The 19967-nt window shown below is 36.8% G+C and overlaps 1 protein-coding gene across 5 annotated transcripts; it reads left to right on the top strand.

The window, feature by feature from the left end:
• The first annotated feature begins 1101 nt into the window (after positions 1–1101).
• On the top strand, positions 1102–19941 carry LOC121505040 (natural resistance-associated macrophage protein 2-like). Of its 5 annotated transcripts, none has more exons than XM_041780174.1 (17): positions 1102–1266; positions 5033–5117; positions 6603–6739; positions 6908–7027; positions 7210–7329; positions 7964–8070; positions 8160–8230; positions 8316–8383; positions 8471–8626; positions 8873–9031; positions 9151–9237; positions 9438–9557; positions 9638–9787; positions 9966–10039; positions 13587–13740; positions 13923–13976; positions 17568–19941. In XM_041780174.1, exons 2-17 carry the CDS (start codon positions 5084–5086, stop codon positions 17637–17639), a joined length of 1683 nt encoding a protein of 560 aa, XP_041636108.1. In that variant the 5' UTR covers positions 1102–1266; positions 5033–5083; the 3' UTR covers positions 17640–19941. The 5 variants fall into 5 exon arrangements, with proteins under 5 accessions (XP_041636108.1, XP_041636123.1, XP_041636117.1 ...); XM_041780183.1 differs by lacking the exon at positions 1102–1266 and adding an exon at positions 4636–4654; XM_041780189.1 differs by lacking the exon at positions 17568–19941 and having other exon boundaries at positions 13923–16766.
• Positions 19942–19967: the final 26 nt, after the last annotated feature.

Raw genomic sequence — 19967 nt, 5'->3', positions numbered from 1 at the left:
AGGATATCGCGATGGAAGTTAGAGGAACGTGATTTGGGGAACTTTTTTTAATCACATCACAACCAACTCGAAAAAAATATGTAAAAACTTGAATTATTTTTGTCATTCAATTTTAAATTATTGTCACAGTATAAATATACTGTGGGTGTTTTATGTAAAACTAATATAGCCCATATGTATGAATTTCTTCACCCCGAAGCTTAAACATGTAAATACAAAAATCTAAATGCTACAAAAACAACAAGCCTTGAATTAATACTATATCAGAGAGATTCATCAGATACGTTGTTGCCGTGACTACAATATAAAATTTGCTAAAACACTGAAGGAAAATGCCGAAGTACTGCAGCGCAGGAACCTTTACATACATTATTATATGTTACTCAGCATATGGAAATGATAACAATCCTTTGTTGGTTATATAAAATATCATTTGTGTCTGCAAATAAAATGACAAAATATTTTACTTGTAAATAAGCTGATTAAAATGTAATCTCAACTTTATCAACACACTGCTGCAATGATATCATTGAATCATTTAGAGTAATTAACAGCTTAATTTCAGGCAGAACTAGAGCAATAAAAAACTTTGCATTCATGCACGACTTTGCCATAATACCTGACTTTACATAAAATTAAACAAATACTTTGAATTTAGAGCATGAAGTAATGGATTTAGACGTTTTTCTGTTTACAAAAGTTAGCTAAGATTTGAAAGTACAGCCCTGGACTTTTTTTAAAGGAAAAAAGGGGGGTTTGATTTTAAGACCTTACATTTATGGATATAAACCATAAGCTGATAATACAATGAGTTTACAAATAAACTTAGGTGACAATATAATGAGGAAAATTGTACAATGGGGTCACAAATGTAAAATTCATTTCCAGTTTTCTCTCAAAAAACCGTAAAGCCAAATAAAACATCTTTAAACAGAGCTCAAAATCATCATAAATATTGTCCAACACAAAGGGATACAACACCCGCAAGTTCGCGACATTACCTGACAAGCAAAACCCAGGGAATCGCATCGATTGTACCCTCACGTGACATATTTCCACTACTGGCCAATCACACCTGTTCCTCCTGGTGCGCATGGGCATTCAGCCTTGTACTTACATTCAACATGGGAAGATACGACTTTGGCAGAATTTAGCTCGATAACGTATTAATTACCTTAATTCTTCATTACCCATGTTGCCAGATTAACAGAAGCATTTCTAACCCAAATAGTTTCTTTCTGCTATCATCCTTTGAGATAGTCAAAGGTAAGGACGTTTTAATACTTTGATACGGCTAACGTTAGCTTATCCCGGTAGCTAACACATCATGGAAACTTGTTAGCTTGATCACACTTAGCAGCAGTTATGTTAACTGTTAGCTACGGTGACAGAGTGTGAAGGCACCTGGTTTATATCATCGTATTTTTCCTTTTTTCCCCAAATGATGTTAAAGGCTTCTAGGGTTAAGTTAAATGGGTTTTATGACTGGCTTGGTTTGTGTTGTAATTAAATGGTTATTACACAGCAGCACCTGAGTTATTAGGACGAGGAGTCTAAAGTTGTGGTTCATTGCTTCAGCTCTTCTCGATTTTTGCTAGGGTTGTGAATTTATTGAAGGCATTTGGGAGCAAGGGAGTGATATTGTCTCATTGTCTAACTGACATTTGGCATTACCAAAATGTCCTGCACCTGACAAGAAAATATGGTGTAAAACAGAGTTTACCCTTGGACTCCAGTAATCTTGAAAGGTGAAATAAGCTTATTGTTTCATGTGTCACAGTAGGCAATCCAGTCATCATCCTCAATTTTTGAACCTTAAGGTGAACTTATCATCACCGTTTTACTGGTGTTAATGTGCAACTCTAAAACGAATATCAGGAGTTGTCACATAAAAAAACATTAAGTTTACAGTTTAGTATGAGGATGTATTTCAAGACCTTGAGAAAGTTTGTTGATTTAGATATGGCTAATATTTTTAGATCACTTGGAATAGTGACCTTATTTAATGGTTAAAGGTGATCAAAATCATAATATAAAAAGAAGCTTTTTTTTGGCATAATACTTTGTTAAAAAAAAAGTTTGCCTCACTTTGAGTTGGGTGCTTTGCGGTAATTACATGTAAATATGAAAAAAAAAATCCTGTTGACACTTGCATAAGGGATGTTTTTGATGCAACATTAAACACATTATGCTCATTATTACGCAAGAGATATGTTTGGCATGTGCACTGATTCTTGATGGACCGGTTTTCATTGAAGCAAGTATTTTGTTATTCTTCTTGTCGAACAGAGCGTGAGATTTCGCTTCTTTTAACCTCCGCACCAGCTGAAGACTGAATCTTTCCCACCTTGTTTGGAGTTGTGTTGGACTTCTTAAATCAAATATTGTTGGCACTGCTGCTTCTTAGTCCTTGTGATGATGTAGTAAGAAGTAACTTGTATTTTTTTTAATTATTATTCAAAATTGCTTGTTATTGCTTGCAACTGAAATGGCATCACTTAAGGCTTTTTGTTTCACTGAAACATTTTTCCACAGGCATTGTTATGTTGAGATCCATTTTCAGTTAGGGAGTTGCCGTAGATGGAGTGATTGTAAAAACTGTGCTATTCAGATAAGACCTCTGTGGTTTTCATTGAGGCCAAACCTTTGGTGGAAAGTCAGTAGATGGGTGACTAAATGATGTGGTTTCTTAATAGACGCAAGACTCTCCAAAGCCAGGGCAGTCCAACATTGCAACATTTTGTAAAGCATAAGTGATGTGTACTTAACCTGTTCAGTTTTATAAAAAATAATATTGGGTAATTTTTTCTTAATGAGAAGTACTGAACATCCTCACTGGAAGGGACTAGACCACATTCTAAGTGAATGGGAGTCTCTGTCTTGCTTTTATAAGCAAATTTGCATGATGATTGCTCCTATTTTTTGACAATATTAGTTAAGATAATACATTTGAGACTTTAACCTAGTTCTGAACTGGGGCTCATGGTCACTGAATGACAGTGCAACAAAAACATAAATGTCAGCTGAGAGATTTAGCAGTAACAGCAGATCTAAACTAAGGACTATTCCCTAATTTGTACAAGTTAACATTTGTGAAGTGAATTTTGAAAGCACGGAGGTGTAGTAGTTGAAGTTTGATAAAACCCCCATACTACATACTTAAAAAGACCAATCTGAGACGCTGTGAGGCTCAAAACAGAATGTCAGTAGTTAAAGATCTGCAAAGTAAAACTACAGTAGACTGATCAAAGCAGAATAGATATGACAGGTCTTTCTCTTTTTTGTGTGGAGAAAGTTTTAGAGAAAACTTGAAGGTGTAAACACCCAGCCACAAAAAAAAGGATTGTTATTATGTGCTCTGCTCTAGTCTGAATTATTAGCTTGTAAGAATCTTAGAGCTCTTGTAAGGAGTTTTCAGGTGGTTAAGAATCAGACTGAAAGTAGCAGTAATGCCTAAACAAGGTTAAAATTTAGGGATGCACAATATTATTGGTCTGGTATCGATTTCGGCAGATATTAGCTTAAAATAGCAAAATCGGTATTGGCGGATATCAAAATTTCTGCTGATATTTACATCCATTGTTTTGCCTGTGTATTTCAGCATGTATCGACTGGAAATATTGTCCATATAAACTAATAAATTAGAGGCGTTTTAGACTGAAACTACAGACCTATGTCAGTTGAGGTATTCTTCTTTATTTATATCCTTTTTATATCCTCATTCTTTAAACTTTGAAGTGTTTTTAAGGACTTAAGTCAGTTTCCTTGATCATCTTCAAACCTTAAAGTTGTCCAAAAGGACTGACATTTCTTGTCCAAAAAGCATATTTAAATATCGGTATCAATATCGGTATCGCCTAAAATTAATCTGTAAATACTGGCATATCTGATATCAGCAAAAATCCATGTTGTACATCCCTATGAAAATTCTCTATGAAGTTCAGATGACTGGAAAGAAGGCACTACTTACACACGTTAAATGACACAATCAGCAAAGGGGCACTACTTTGACCACAGGAGTTTAACGGTCTTGTCATCAGGGCCTTCACCTTGCTTAAATTAATGGCAAAATGTGGTTGATTTATTGATTGAAAAAATATTACACAAATAATTTTTTCTTCATATATACTTTTGTTCAGCAGTGGTTATTTTCTAACAATGTTTAAAACCAAAGCTGCCAATTATTAAGTTACTGGAAGTGCAAGTTTAAAAAACAGCTGCTTTTTCTGGGAGCACAGTACGTACTGTCAAAGAAACTTTGGTACAGCAGAATGTAGTTGTTTTTTCATATAATGGAGTAACAATGTTTTGACTTCAGAGTTTATAATTTTGAGCCTCCTCCTTTATAAAAACACCAGTCATTGCCAAAGGTGTAAAAGTTTTTGGTATGTGAAAACTTGAACAAATAATTACTCATTCTTTTAAACTTGTGCATGTTTTTTTACATGGTGAACAAGTTTTTTCTAGTGGTAAAATGTAGCATAACATGCCTTTTTCAAAGCAGTTATTTCAGGTGAGCAAACACCTTGAACCTTATCTTTTTGATAATGCTTATTAGTCTGGGCGTGAGGAAGTGGCCCTCTGATGGAAACCTTGAACGTGTGAAATCACATGACTGTGGGATCATATGAGGCTGCAGACAGAGCAGGGGCCTGTGAGTGTATCAGAGAACAGAGTGTTCTTTAATCTCTGCTGTGATGTGATGTTTTTGATAGTTTTGGGGTAAAGTTAAGAAGGACAGCTTTGTTAGGGTGTGAGTTTTGAGGAAGGATGCATACAGTTGAAGTGAAACTCATTTAAAACTTTCTAAATAGAGCAGTGACCTTTCTCATGGTGTTATTTTTGCCTAGTCATAAGCATGACTCGTGGCTTTTAATGGTGCTTAATGTGTTAAAGGGGTAAAGTTGACAAAAACTGTACGGTCATGAAAGAACTTAAATCTCTATACTTTGCATTATTGTTTACATTTTACTCTCGACAGTCTTGCCTTTCATTCTTTTTGACTTCATTTACTCTTGTTGTTACATTCCAGGAAAACTGATCTTCATCCCTCAAATTCCCAGGGATCCCTCAGCTTGTTCTGATGAAAGCTGAGCAAGACGGAGACCTCCTTGAAGGTAACTTCTAAAAACAATATCAGCCTCCTCACCCACAGTGCCCCTCCTACTGGCATTCAGTAAAAGCTGCAGGGCAGATTGTGTGTCAGTGTGCTTGAAACAATATTTACCCTGGCTCATTTTCCAACACAGTGCTTTAACATTTTACACATCCAGACGGAAGCATATCTATTAGACAGTTGATTTAAGGGGAATCTGAATGTTGCGCATCGCATGTATTGCTTCCTTTGGGAACTTTATGGCTGCATGTGATGATGTGTGATCCACTGAGTTAAGGACAGCGTGCTCTGTTGTTGTCATCTATTGCTCACAAGTTCAGAACTTGTGCTGCCTTGTGCTTTATTTACTTCTCCCTTGCTGGAATTAGTTTTAGAGACATGATGCCAGAATGGTGTTGTGACATCTGGCGACAGAAAGAAGGAGATTATGAAGTGCTGAGTCATATCAAAAGCAGAGTCCTTGCTAGGGAGCTGTGGACTTTAGGTCCAGTAGTGAGTCTGAGATGAAGAAAGGAAAGACTGAGAGGTCCAACCTGAGTAAGTAATGTGATTTGTTGAATGGTTTGAGTTATATATAAAATAATTGCTAGATACAGATGTGGAAACAGTTTTGTTTATTAAAAATGGCTGGTCTTTCTCTTTAATCTTTTTATGTCATTTAGTGAATATGAAAGTATGTTATTGTAGACATTTGGTTTTGGTAAATAGCCCTAATAGCAAATTATAACTGCCTGATTAAAGAGATGTAATTAAAATTCCTGAACTTAATCATTTCTTTAGCAGTTTCCAAATCCGGTTTTGAGTTATTTTTGGCATATCAACTGTTTCATTTAGTTTTTTCTGATAATTTGAAAAGGAAATTGGCTTACATTGTGCAGTTTTATTACTGAGGCTCCTGTTACCAAAACAAGTAAAAAAAAATCAACCCAAAACGTTTCAAAAATCACTTAAAATAATCTGTTTTCTGTAAAGCTGGGAAATCCTTTTGTTTTGACTACATTTAAAGGTGCTGTCAGTGAATTTTAGAAACCACTGTATTTGTTTTAGTCAGATTTAACATGGTCCATGTCATTTTAGGCTGATTGGCTTTAGTTAAGTAGCAGAGAGTTTGCTGAAGGATTTGTGTTTTTTGCACTTATTTTTAACTGTAAACGATCAAATAATCTGATGGAAAAAGCCACCCTTAGCAACTATTTTCCATTTTTTCATCCAGCAGTCTGAACCTGTAGGTGACACATTCCCAAAAGATCAGTTAAGTCATGTCTTTTCAGCCACAGCAAACTGTTTCAGAGGTTATGTTACATGCATCCCAAAATCTAAGTAGTACCTGACTTTAACCGCTTAATGAAAATCCTAATCAGTCAAAATGGCAAAAGGTGGCTCTCTGATGAATTGGTGTGCTTGATGGCAGAAAACAAACTTTTTTTTCTTCTTCTTCTGTGTCTTACGACTGTTTCTCTGTTCTTCTTCTGTGTGGTTTTGTTAGAGGACTCCCCTCAGGAGAATGTGCCTACAAACAAGTACAGCACCATCCCTCTTCCTGCCTCGCCTGAGGTCTACGAGGACAACTTCAACTCCACATACTTTGAAGAGAAGGTTCCAGTTCCCAGAGATGTTGACCAGGTACTCATCAATTCATGTAAAATAGGTAGTAAATCTGAAGATAATGCACTCATTCAAGGATAAAGCTTTACCCTTGATACACAACTAACAGAATTTTTTTTTTTTTTAGAATTTCTGAAAATCATGACGGTATCAGTAATATTTTTGAAATACCGTTCTTCTGTTTAGGTGTTCAGTTTCCGTAAGCTCTGGGCCTTCACTGGACCAGGGTTCTTGATGAGCATTGCTTACTTGGACCCTGGGAACATCGAGTCTGACCTGCAGTCTGGAGCTAAAGCTGGCTTTAAGGTGATCCATAAAACCTTGTTCTACATGTTCAAGTCTGTCCTGGAAGTTCAGTCAGTCACTGGTTCTACAAACTTTTCTGTTAATCCACAAACATCTTTTACACCAATTATGTTATAGATGTTTATTCTAAATGACAACAGTGATATTTATGCAGTCTTGTCTTGCATTTTTTTCTGTTTCAGCTCTTATGGGTGCTCCTTGGAGCCACCATCATCGGTCTGCTGTTGCAGAGGTTAGCTGCACGCCTGGGGGTCGTCACTGGGATGCACCTGGCAGAAATCTGCAACCGCCAATATCCCACAGTGAGCATTCCCTCCTCTCATCACTCATATATATTGGATATATTTCTGACATGTTTGATATTTTGGTAGTACGACTCTAAACACTCCCACAGTGAGAGCAGAACCACAAGTAGAATCCTCAATTTTGGGGTATTTTTGCCAGTGAACTTTCAGACAACATCTTAAATTGTCATGACAACAGCAGGAATAACTTTCTAATGCCCCCCCCCAGTCCGCTATGATAAAGGAAATAAGAAATCAGGAAGTAATCCTAGCCGCAGACCTTCAGCAGACACAAATGACAATGCTGTTTGTGAGTGTGTGTGAGATAAAGAGAAAGATGGTGGGAAAGAGAGAGAGTGAGGATGTGATTAGATGTGACTTCAACCTCAGTATGTGAGACTTTTTCAAAGGAAACTCCTCAGATTTTTGTCACCGTCCGTCCAGACTTCACTTGTACAGTGTGAGCCTGTATCATGTGAGCACATGAATTGTGCGCTTGAAACCGCACAATGTATGCCCAGCTTTAGGTTTCTTATTTCATTGAAAATTGTCAAATTAAACCAAAATGAGACTAAGGATGTTTCACTTTCTAAAGAGATGTTAAAACTCATGGATATCATTGTCTTCTTTTCTTTTTTTTTGTCTTTGTTAGGTTCCTCGGATCATCCTTTGGTTAATGGTGGAACTGGCGATTATTGGTTCAGACATGCAGGAGGTCATTGGCTGTGCCATAGCTTTTAACCTCCTCTCTGTGGGCAGGTACATTTTTTACCACCTGTCTATACAAAGTGACAGATTTAGAGACCATGTCATAAATTTATGAATGATTTCTCCTTTTTGTCTCCCAGGATCCCGCTGTGGGCAGGAGTCCTGATCACCATCACAGACACATTTGTGTTCCTCTTTCTGGACAAATATGGTATTTATATACTGTACATTTCCTATCAGCCAGTGTTTGCAAAGCTGTGAACTCCCGATGTTAAATATTCTGTATATCATTTCAGGTCTGAGGAAACTTGAAGCCTTCTTTGGCTTTCTCATCACCATAATGGCTATTAGCTTTGGTTACGAGGTAATGTCAGTACAATGCAGTAGTGTTCGACACAGACTGATTTTAGTGGGGCCATGACGTGTACTTTTTTATATTTTCCTTGTGTAGTATGTTGTGGTTAAGCCAGACCAGGTTGAACTGCTGGAGGGGATGTTCATACCGTACTGTTCAGGCTGTGGGCCTGTGCAGTTGGGACAGGCAGTGGGAATTGTTGGAGCTGTCATAATGCCACACAATATCTATCTGCACTCTGCACTGGTCAAGGTAAGTAGCCTGTTTGTGAAAGAAAATAACCTAATGCACTCTACATGGTAGATTGAGTGTATTTATTTTGAGTAGACGGGGTATATTGTTGCATTTTTCTTTTGTTATGTTGCATATATTGTTTGACTCATTATATTATAAACCATGCATACCCAAGTTTGACAACCATTTTAACAATTACTCGTTAAACTGATCACAGTTGTTGTCTTAAAAGTAAAATATTTTGTTTATTTCCTCATGTTCAAGTCTCGAGATATCGATCGCAATGATAAGAAGGAAGTGAAGGAAGCCAACAAGTATTTCTTCATCGAGTCAACTATTGCACTCTTTGTCTCCTTCCTCATCAACGTCTTTGTTGTTGCGGTCTTTGCCGAAGCCTTCTACGATAAAACCAACATGCAAGTGGTGAGCACAGTGTTAAAAATTCTTTCCTCAGTACACCGCTCTCCTGTAGCTTGTGGTGTTCATATTGTATGTTCAGCCATAAAATGTGGCTCACTGTGTGCTTGTGTCTTTGGTTGCAGAATCAAGAGTGTAATGCAACTGGCAGCCCTCACACAGATCTCTTCCCTCTAAACAACGCCACACTGGCGGTGGACATTTACAAAGGGGTGTGTCTGATCATCTTGGAACTGTGGAATCATAAATATGCTAAATGTTTTGAATAAACAGACTTTAATAGGTGTCAGATAACTATGTAAGAAAACGGCTGATTTACCTTTGGTTTTAGTTTAAGTTGGACAGAACTTTATTGCTGATTATTTGCAGTATTCTGACCCCATGAACAAGCTATGATATCGTCTTTGTTCAGGGAGTTGTCCTTGGCTGTTTCTTTGGACCTGCAGCCCTTTACATTTGGGCAGTCGGGATCCTGGCAGCTGGACAGAGTTCCACCATGACAGGCACTTACTCCGGGCAGTTTGTCATGGAGGTAAATCTCGTGGACCTAAAAAATGTTAACAATTACAAAAAAAGATAAGAATGCTCAAAAATGTCTTCACGCTTCCACAGGGTTTCCTGAACCTGAGGTGGTCCCGTTTTGCTCGTGTGCTACTTACACGTTCCATTGCCATCACGCCTACTCTGCTCGTGGCCATTTTTCAAGATGTTCAACATCTGACAGGGATGAATGACTTCCTCAACGTGCTTCAAAGCATGCAGGTCAGGATGAAACATCTCACAAAGAACTCATTAATTCTGTCAGAAAATAAATCTTACAAACATTCTTACCATTCAAGCCATACTTTGACTGTTCCTTTTGTCGTATTAAAAATCGTTAATATTTTGTACTAAAATTGAGCCTGTAAAGTAATCAGTATAACCTCTTTATGTTTCACAGCTCCCATTTGCCTTGATCCCAATCCTGACTTTCACCAGTCTGCCCTCCATAATGAACGACTTTGCAAATGGATTGTAAGTGGATTGTATAATTCTTTAATCTAATTTATTTCTTAGAATTGGCTTGAATATGCCTCTGGAATACAAAGTGTGTTTTTGTTGTATTGTTGGTATGATAGTGTTGAATGTGCTACATTCCAGCGTTAATTTTGTCGACTAAAACTATGATTAAAAATGTTTGTCGACAGCCTTTTTTTCCATGACAAAAACTAGATTAAGACTAACAGAAATAAATCTGTGATTACTAAAACTGACTAAAAGTAAGTTTAGTTCTCATCAAGATGACTAAAACTAGACTAAAATGTAATGTAATGTAGTCGTCGGATATTCAGAATCCATGATCTCTCAAAACACAATGCATCTGTAGCTCTTCTGCCCCTCAGCTGTAGAAAGCAGAGACCCCAGGTTTGGCAGTGCATAGAACACACTACCATGATTTGGTACCAGATTTAGGCAAGAAAATGAATACTTGGACTAAAAGTAAAGACTAAAATGTGAGTACTTTTTATGGACTAAAATTAGACTAAAATGTCTTTGAGTAGACTGAAACTATAAAGGATAGAAATGACTAAAACTAAAAGGTATTTAATCTAAAGGCTAAGACTAAGACTAAAAATTAAAATAGCTGTCAAAATTAACACTGCTACATTTATGAGCTGTCAAGTTTTGTCTGTAGGAAAAAAAATAGCTACCACATATCAAACAAACATTACTCATACTCATGTTTCTTTAGCAGTCCAGCCCTATGAGCCATAGCTTCTCCTTCCACCGTAAGATAAGTTGATAAATCAATTCAGCCAAAATTAAGGCTTTTAAAAGTTATTAAAAGGTCTGTAATGCATGATTACAAGGTCTTTAATGTTGTTCTTTTTAATTTTTATGGACTGTCCATCTAAAGAGGTTGTAGGGTAGTTTTTCTGTTTATGTTTTTAACCACACATGAGATTTTTTTGAAACACTTCCAGATCTGACCTGGATTCCTCCCAGATTTAAGCTCTATTTGCATGGAATAACATTGGAACCTCTGACTATTCGTAGTAATTGCACAGAATGTCTTTGTTTTTGATCCTGTGCAAATCAACCATGTCTATAATTTGCAGCATAGCATAGCATTTGCAGCATCCCATGTTGCAGCATGGGATCACTGTATTTTAGAGTGGTAATTTTGTTTTTTTGCAGTCCCTGCCACCTTTTCTACTCCATTTTCTGATTAAAAAAATTATTGAGGCAGCGATTTTAAGGCATAAAGGTTATTAATAGTGCTTTTCTTTCAGTTAATTCCAGCTTATGTTCAAAAATGTCTGGATTTTACTTAACTCCTTTATTTTAACTCTACAGTCCAAATGTGCATGCACCCACCGTTGCTCTCTTAATACACAGAGAGCTTCTGCTCTTCCTTCTGCAACTTTGCTTCACAAGAACCTGATCTTATGTTATCATTATTTAGCTGTACAATTCACACATAACAAAATTTTTGAAAGGGATAAATTCAGTGTTGGAGTATATACCCTATACGTCTTTTAAACCAAATAAGAAACTCTCAGAATCTTGACTTGGTGTTTTCAGGATGTATTTTAGTAGAAAAGCTGAGTCTACAGTCACTTCAGTGTGATAGGCAGCTGTTAAATTTGCTCCTGTGTTTAGTTATTCATTGACAAATCAAATGCAGCTTGATTACTCAAGGCCACCTGAGGAAATGAGTGCACAGGATGTTCTTAAAACATAAAGACAGATAATGGTGTTTAATGAATGGCTTTAGAATAGAGATACGAGGCAGTCAGGTGTCTATGACTGAATTGTGGAAATCAGGAAGTTCCTTGTAAGTAGACAAGTAGTACAACAAAAAAGGAAAATATTTGCCTGTTTTGTAGATCTCAAAAAGGCATTTGACACAATTTGGCACAATGGCCTGTTCTGTCAGCTTAATCAGTGTGGGATTGGAGGTAAAGTATATGACCTAATCAAATCTAAATTCTCCAACAACAAATGCTGTGTAAAACTGGGAAATAAAAGAACAGAATTCTTTAAACAAGAAAGAGGAGTACATCAGGGATGTAACTTATCCCCTACCCTTTTCAATATCTATATTAACAATCTTGCCACTGCTTTAGACCAGTAATGTAGCCCCATATTAGATCTTCAAGGCAAAGAAAACAAATTTCTCTGGACGCAGATGACCTGGTTCTCCTGTCTCCAACAGAACATGGACTACAGCTGAATCTCTCACTGTTAGAGAGGTTCTGTCAAGACTGGGCCCTTGACATCAATTTACAAAAACAAAAATCATAATATTCCAGATAAAGGCCAGATCCCAAAAATCAAAACATAGTTTTACAACCAGAGGAAGCACACTTCAGCATACAATGGAGTATAATTACCTGGACATAGTCGTCAGTGCTATGGGGAGATTTGACAAAGCTATAAGCTCTCTCACTGGTAAGGCATGAAGAGCCTACTATGGCATTAAAACATCTCTAAATAAACTTAATCCCCCAAATAAAATTTGGCTAAAGGTATTCTGTAATGTTATTAGTCCTATTCTTATGTATTGAAGTGAAGTGTGGGGCCCTGTCCTAAAAAAGTGGCAAACATCCTGGGACTTAACTCCAACAGAAAGATTTCATCTCCAGTTCTGTAAAGAGACCCTAAAGGTCCACAGAAACTGTCCAAACCTGGCATATAGAGCAGAGCTGGGGGAATTCCCTCTTTCTCTACTCATGATCAAAAGAGCCATTAAGTTCCGGTTCACCTAGCACAAGCTGACCCTGAATCATACAATCACCTGGCCTTTCTGAGCAACAGCCTCTGGCCAGAGACTGACCAATTGAAGAATATTAAAATAAATTATCAGCTAAAGAACAAAGAGCTTCATCATCTCTCCAGAACACAAATTAAAACTATTGACAAAGAAAACAAATTTAAATACATTAAATATTGGCAAAATGAAATAAAATACTACCATAAACAATGTTATTGTCCACTGAGAAGAGAGTACTCTTCAGCTGAATATCCTTTGCGTGTGAGAAACCCCAAACAAAGGAAAATTTTAACAATGTACAGACTCAGCAACCGTAAATTAGAGGTTGAAACAGGTCGTCATAAAAACTGGTAACCTGGAGACCAAAGAATTTGTAAACATTATGAATTGGGAAAAACTGAAGATGAAATCCACTTTCTCCTCATCTGCCCACTGTATGAAGCTGTAAGACAGAACTCACTGAGCAAAGTTGCTGCAGCAGGATCACATGAAGAACTAATGAGACTATGTCTAGCAGAAGAATCTCAACATATACACCTAGCAGCGTGTTTTGTTTCTGAATGTAACCACATTAGAGATATTAATAAGTTTTATAAGAGTCAATAACTTTATTTTTTAAATATTTTATTATTATCAGTATTATTATTGTGGTTGTTATTATTACTATTTGTTTTTGTACTCTGCTTTGGCAACAAAGGTGTCAACCATTCATATCATTAAACCATATTTTGAACTTTGAACTTTAAAGTAGACTAAAAGGAAAAATATGTCTCAATGGTCTAATAAATCCCCATGTGCCTTTAGATTGTGGAAGATATCCGGAGGCTTGATGATCCTGGTGATATGTGCTATCAACATGTACTTTGTGGTGGTTTACGTCACAACACTGGACAGTACCCTGCTCTACGTCCTCGCCTCCCTCCTCTCTGTAGCCTATCTGTGTTTTGTTGCCTACCTGGTGAGTGAGATCACTGCAACATTACTTTTTGTTTTCATTTTATCTCTTAGTTTTCTGTATTTAATATTTATGTGCATAGTTTTGATTTCATTTGGAAGTTCAGAGTAATTTCCTTAGACAAAGATTTCATGCATAAATCCTGTTTCACCTTGACTTTTCTCCCTCTCTTTTGCTGTCTGCAGGTTTGGTACTGCTTGGTTGCCTTGGGAGTTTCCTGCCTGGACTTTGGCAGCCGGGTAAGCAAGCGACCTGCTGTGTTAATAGAGGAGCAGTCTGAGTCCGACTCGTAGAGCTGAGCAGGACACTAACCACCAGCATTCCTCTGTCTTCTTGGAGACTCTGAGCCATGTACTGAACAAGGACTCTGTTAGAGCTTGAAAACAAGATTCCTGTCAATGCCACATGTATTTTTTTGTCAAGCTAGGAGTCACAATTTGGTGCTTTAAGTTACCAAGAGAATCAAGTTAAAACCACACCAGCATAGAACATTCAGAGCCAATGTGTGATGCTCAAGAAAAGCTAAAAGGAAATGTGCAGCAGTTGATACATCTGTAACCACTGGGGCAGCAAAGGAATAATATCAGTATCTAAAAAAAAAGGGGAGCTTCAGCTTGTCACCCCATGTTTATGAAAACATGCTGCAGATGGTCTCTGGTTGGTGACACTTTTATTCCCGTAGTCAGAATAACCCACGGTGTCAATTGAAGCTCAAGCTTCATTCATAAGTTCTAGTGATAAAAGACTTCATCTAATAAGAACAGGTCTGGTTATCAGTATATTGAGTATTAACTACAGTGTTTGGGACCACACCGGCAAATCTTTACACAAGTATAGCAGAACAAAGGGAACAGTTTACTAAAGTGTTGATAAAGTTCATTTTAGGGCAGGATTGTATTGGTCCAAAATTCCTATAATGCTACCACAAAGAAATTTTCAGTATGAAAGTGAAATTTTATTGAAGATGTTGCATCTGCTGTGAAAACATTACAGGCTTAAGTTTATCTGCTGAATAAGCTGTTAAGGTTGAACTTTGGTTAAGTATTGTTATGCTTCAGACAAAGAACAAAACCAGCATTATATAGTTTCTGTTCGGTAAAGCCTGACATAACTATATAAATAATACAGATCTTTTAGAACTTGTCTTTCTCCAGCTGTGGTCTACCTCAACATCCTCATGTTTTCTACTGAACAGTTTCACTGAGTAACGTCTAACAGCTAATACCTCTAATTGGAAAAACAAAAATTATGCAGTTCACATGAAGGTTGTTATAAGACACCTACTTTTACAATAATCACCAAATAATATCCAGCCCCAAAAAACGTATGGTTAGGGCTTTCGAGTTTGCAGCCTAGTCCTGTCTAATATATCCAAGAAGCACAAGTGTGAAATCAGAGACAATTGATAACTTTCAACCTTCCTGTATGGAGTCCCAGCTGCAGCCAATACTAGTCATCAGAGAGACAAACAAGTCTGTCTTTTAACTTTCCTGACTAAGTTTTTTTTTTTTTTAAATTAGAGCCTTTAGATTAAGTCATATTTCTCTCATACGTAAAACTTGCCTGCATATAGGGTTAATTCTTTCAGAGAGCTGAACGTTTATAAAACTCTTATGAGGCTACTTATCTCATAAGATCGGCCTCTTATGAAGTGCAAATTCAGTGTAATAATGAGCATCACATGAGCTTTACCATGGGATTATCAACTGACAACCTCATCCTCAGAACAAGTCTCAGTAACAAGGATCCCTGTTGCTTGGGTTGATCAATAATTTAGCAGAAGTCATCACTGTTAGTGTAAATAGAGAAAATTAGCTTGTTGCACAGTGAAGGATTTGTTAGATAAAGAAATAATCTGCATAAAAATTGATTTGTTTTTGCTTTTCTAAAGTGAAAGAAGGGAAGCACTTCTTTCATTTAATAAAACTTTGTAAGGAAACTAATTAACTGTACTGCTATGCAAAGAGGGAAATGAGCTGCCTATTGGGCAGGACTGATTGGATGTAAAGTCTGTTTAAAGAAAAGTAAAAGGAAGCCCAATAAGTACCTGTGAAGTTATTCAGGTACAGCTCTGAGAGCTTTAGGATCTTTTTGACAGTTCAGATGGTAGGTGTTTATGAATAAAAGTCCCAACAGGAATTTATGTCCTCCCCCTTCAACACTTTTTTTTTAACTTTGCTTTATCTTTAACCTATAAAAACACTATATATACACACACACACTATATATATATATTCACTAATAATACTACCAGATATATACATTCATAGAAAGATTACCTCTATAACTTCATTTCAAGCATACATGCTTAGTAAGGGAAAATATTTCATATTTTATTTTAAAAAAGCCAAGTGCCATCATTTTCGCACACTGAGACTTCAGCAAGCACCCTCTCTGCCGTCACACAGCCAAGTCTCTCCACATGGGGCAACATAAAAAATCTAAGCAGCAGGGCTTTGATAAAATGTGGAAGGAAATCTCAGAAAAGGTGACTAAATTCATGAAGTGCAGGTACAGTCTGAATTTTCCATTGTTAAATAAATAATTATATCATAACTTTTGCTAATAGGCTGTAATTATTGTACTAAAGCACCAAATGTAGCAATATCCACTTAAGATATACTTCTTGACCAGTTCATGTGTTGGGTTATGCCACAATCACTGCAAACTCTCAGGTTTCTCTACAAGTTGTTATTGTATTAAATGTTCTCCTCATTGTGGTGGTTATGGCAGAGCTGCAGGTCTCTGGTTCAGAGTTCTCAGAAGTTTTCTTCGAGTTCTTCAGATTTTTCATCGTGGTGGTCGAAATGTAACTTACTTAGCCCACTGTGAGTTCATGGAGGGTCTTCAGAGCACCTGTCTGAGAAATATAAATGCTTTTGCACATTTGTACTGTTACAGAAGAAAGTTTGAAGTAGTGTGCACTGAACTTATCGCTAATTTCTGCTCTTTATGATTAAATGAATACTGTCTGTTGTTGCTACTGGATAAAGAACATCATGTGTTCATAATAAATGGGAAGTACTGCATATGTGGACGTTTGTTGGCGTCTTCTGTCTGATTCATTGAAGGGATGAATGGTTAGGTGTTGAAGAAACCATACACAAAATCAAAATGACAGAACTAAAATACACTCATTGTTCTGTCATTTGGCAAAATGCAAATCCAATAAACAATATCTAAAAGGACATATGCCTTTTTACATGATTGAAGGGTGAAAGGGTCACATTCAAATCACATTTCATTTCATATAAATCTAACCAGGGTTGATAGTGCATCATGGTAGGAAGCAGAAATTCTCTTTTGCAGGACTTTCCTGGATTTAAATGAGGAGGGTTGAGTTTGGAAAATATCACTTTGACACAAGGTGAGCACCCTGAATAAAACTATAGCCATACAAACAATCAAACCCAAATTGTGAACTGATTGGACCCTATTTCCCTCTAATACCCTGTCTGTGATTGTGCTGTTTTCTTGTTGATGTATTTGAATAGCACATAACCACATATGCATTGATTAAATATATCCCACTAACATTTGATTCTATGCAGCCTGCAAAAATGTTCCTTATAAAAAACTTTCAAAAGTCATAATAAGAAAATGTAGGATGTACCTAGGAGGTAGCTTTTTTAAAAGAAAATAAGTATTTTCCTGCTTATAAGATTAATAGTTTTCATCATCAGTTTTCAAATGATGAATCAGCAGTGTATAATCAAAACTGTGGCAAAATCTGTAAAGTTATTCTTTGACTAATCAAAATATCCTTACATATTATATACATATTAAAGCACTCACTGATCACACATCTCTTCTCTCTGTTTTACATGCAGTTGGGACTGTCGCGGCACACAGACATTTACTTACTAAACGACATGGATGCTGACTCAGTGGTTGAGAGATAGCAGCACACTTGCAGTGATTCACTGCCTCCAACGAGGGACCATCAGAGCTTGGCCAGTACGTGTTTGTCTTCACCTCTCTGCCTTACTGACGCACAGTGTCCTTTTAGCACACATTTTAGTGTGAACACAGATGTCTTTTAAGCTCTTAAAAACAATGATGCTATTTTCCCATCACACTTCTGCAAGAATATTTATGCTAAAATAATGGTGAATAACTGGGAAATGTATAAATGATGTAGGTTCCTCTGACTTTGACACAGTAACCTAGCTGTGGTTTGATAAAAGAATAAGATCTCTAAGTTAAATGCATCGTGATTTTCTTTTATTGCACTTCCAAATCACCCACCTGAAGTTATACCCTTTTAATGATTTCATAAATCAACAATGGTCAACATAATTTGGCTTTTTTGACAAAAAAAGGATTTAACGTTAAAGTGAAAAAAAGATTTCTACGAAGTAATGTCAACTAAACAAAAATATGTATGGTAAAATAAGTGACTGCATAAATATTCACCTCCTTTAAAGTGACTGAACTAAGGAGTGACAAGCTTCAATAGTTGAGATGGGAAAGGCTGCATACGACAACTGTTGCCTGGGTTCTTCACCAGTCAAAGCTTTATGGGAGCGTGGCAAAGAGAAAGCCACTGTTAAAGAAAACTGTGTTTAAATCTTGGCTAGAGTTTGCCAAAAGAGGTGGGAGACAACATGGTCAAGTTGGGGAAAGACGAGACCAAAATGGTGCTTTTTGGCCATTAGACAAGATGCTATGTTTGGCGGACACCAAACACCGCACATCACCACAAACACACCATCCCCACTGTGGAGCACAGTGGTGGCAGCATCATGCTGTGGGGGTGCTTCTCAGCAGCAGGCCTTGGAAGGCTTGTAAAGACAGAGGGTAAAATTAATGCTATAAAATAGAGGAAATTCCTGCAGGACAATCTTACTCAGTGTGTGAGAGAGCTACAGCTTAGTAAAAGATTTATTTTCCAGCAAGACAATGACCCGAAGCATACAACAAAAGCTAAACAGAAAAGGTTTAAAGACGACAAGGTGAATGTTCTGGAGTGGCTGTCAAAGCCCAGACCTCAATCCAATAGAGAATTTGTTGCTGGACTTCACTGTACAACTGACAAAGCTTGAGCAGTTTTGCACAGAAGAATGGAGTAAAATTGAAGTGTTCAGATGTGCAAGCCTGATTGAGACCTGTTCAAACAGACTTAGTGATGTGATTACAACCATGGGTGCATCTGCTAAATACTGACTTAAAGGGGGTGAATATTTATGCAGTCATTTATTTTACTTATCATATTTTTATTTAATCTATATTACCTTAGAAAAATTGAAAAGTTTTCGCTTTCGATATTAAAGAGGATTTTTCTTTTGTCAAAAAGGCAAACTATATTAACTATGATCGATTCATAAAATCAATCAAAGAGTAAAACATCCAGTGGGCAACCACACTCTTTAACTTAGCATCTAAATGTTGAGCAATAATGAACTCAAGTGTCCCAGTTAACAAGAGAACTGAGTCTGAGTTCAGAGACAGAGTCCGCTGTTTTTCAGCTCAGTACTGCACTTAAGCTGCTTTGGACTAAAACAGCCATTGTAGCTCGAGGTAATATAGTTGTTTTTAAGCATTCAGCTTTTACCTGGTTTAACTTGTGACAAAGTTAACAAGGATTATCACACATCAGCATACAGCAAGACCTTAAATATGTGTTTGGTGGGGACCAAACAGCTGCCCTTGATTTTGTTGCATATTAAGATAAAAAAATAAACAAAGATAATAATCTGGATGTTAATACTAGACTATTAAATGCAATAATTAACACAAGGATAACAATATAGAAACTGAAAACTATTCCATGTACTTTAAATGTGAAAAGATACAATTTCCCCTGTGTTTAATATATGAAAATGAAAAATGTCTAACTTTTTGTCCAGATCTACCTGCAGTTTCCATTTAGGAGATAAAGCTGTTAATGTATTTTTATTTACGAATCTTTAAACGAAATACGATATCTACTGTTTGGACAGAAATGAGCTTAAAGGGGACATATATTACCCTTTTAAGACAAGTTTATGCTGTTCTCAGAAGTCCCAAAAACATGCCTGTGAAGTTTGTTGCTGAAAAATCACTCTAGTATAGGAATTTTGCCTGTCTAAAGAGCCACCTGTTTCAGCCCTTCTCAGAACGAGCCGTTTCTGTGTCTGTGGCTTTAAATGTTAATTAGCTGTCTGACTCCACCCCTGACCACACCCCTCTCAGGAAATGGAGGTGGTACTCCTGTTGTTACAATGTTACAGACACTTTTATCTAAAGTT

Source organism: Cheilinus undulatus, linkage group 3 (genome assembly GCF_018320785.1).
Source record: "Cheilinus undulatus linkage group 3, ASM1832078v1, whole genome shotgun sequence".
NCBI lineage: Eukaryota > Metazoa > Chordata > Actinopteri > Labriformes > Labridae > Cheilinus > Cheilinus undulatus.
The sequence above is the reverse complement of the archived record's forward strand: the minus strand, read 5'-3'. Positions and strand labels throughout refer to the sequence as shown.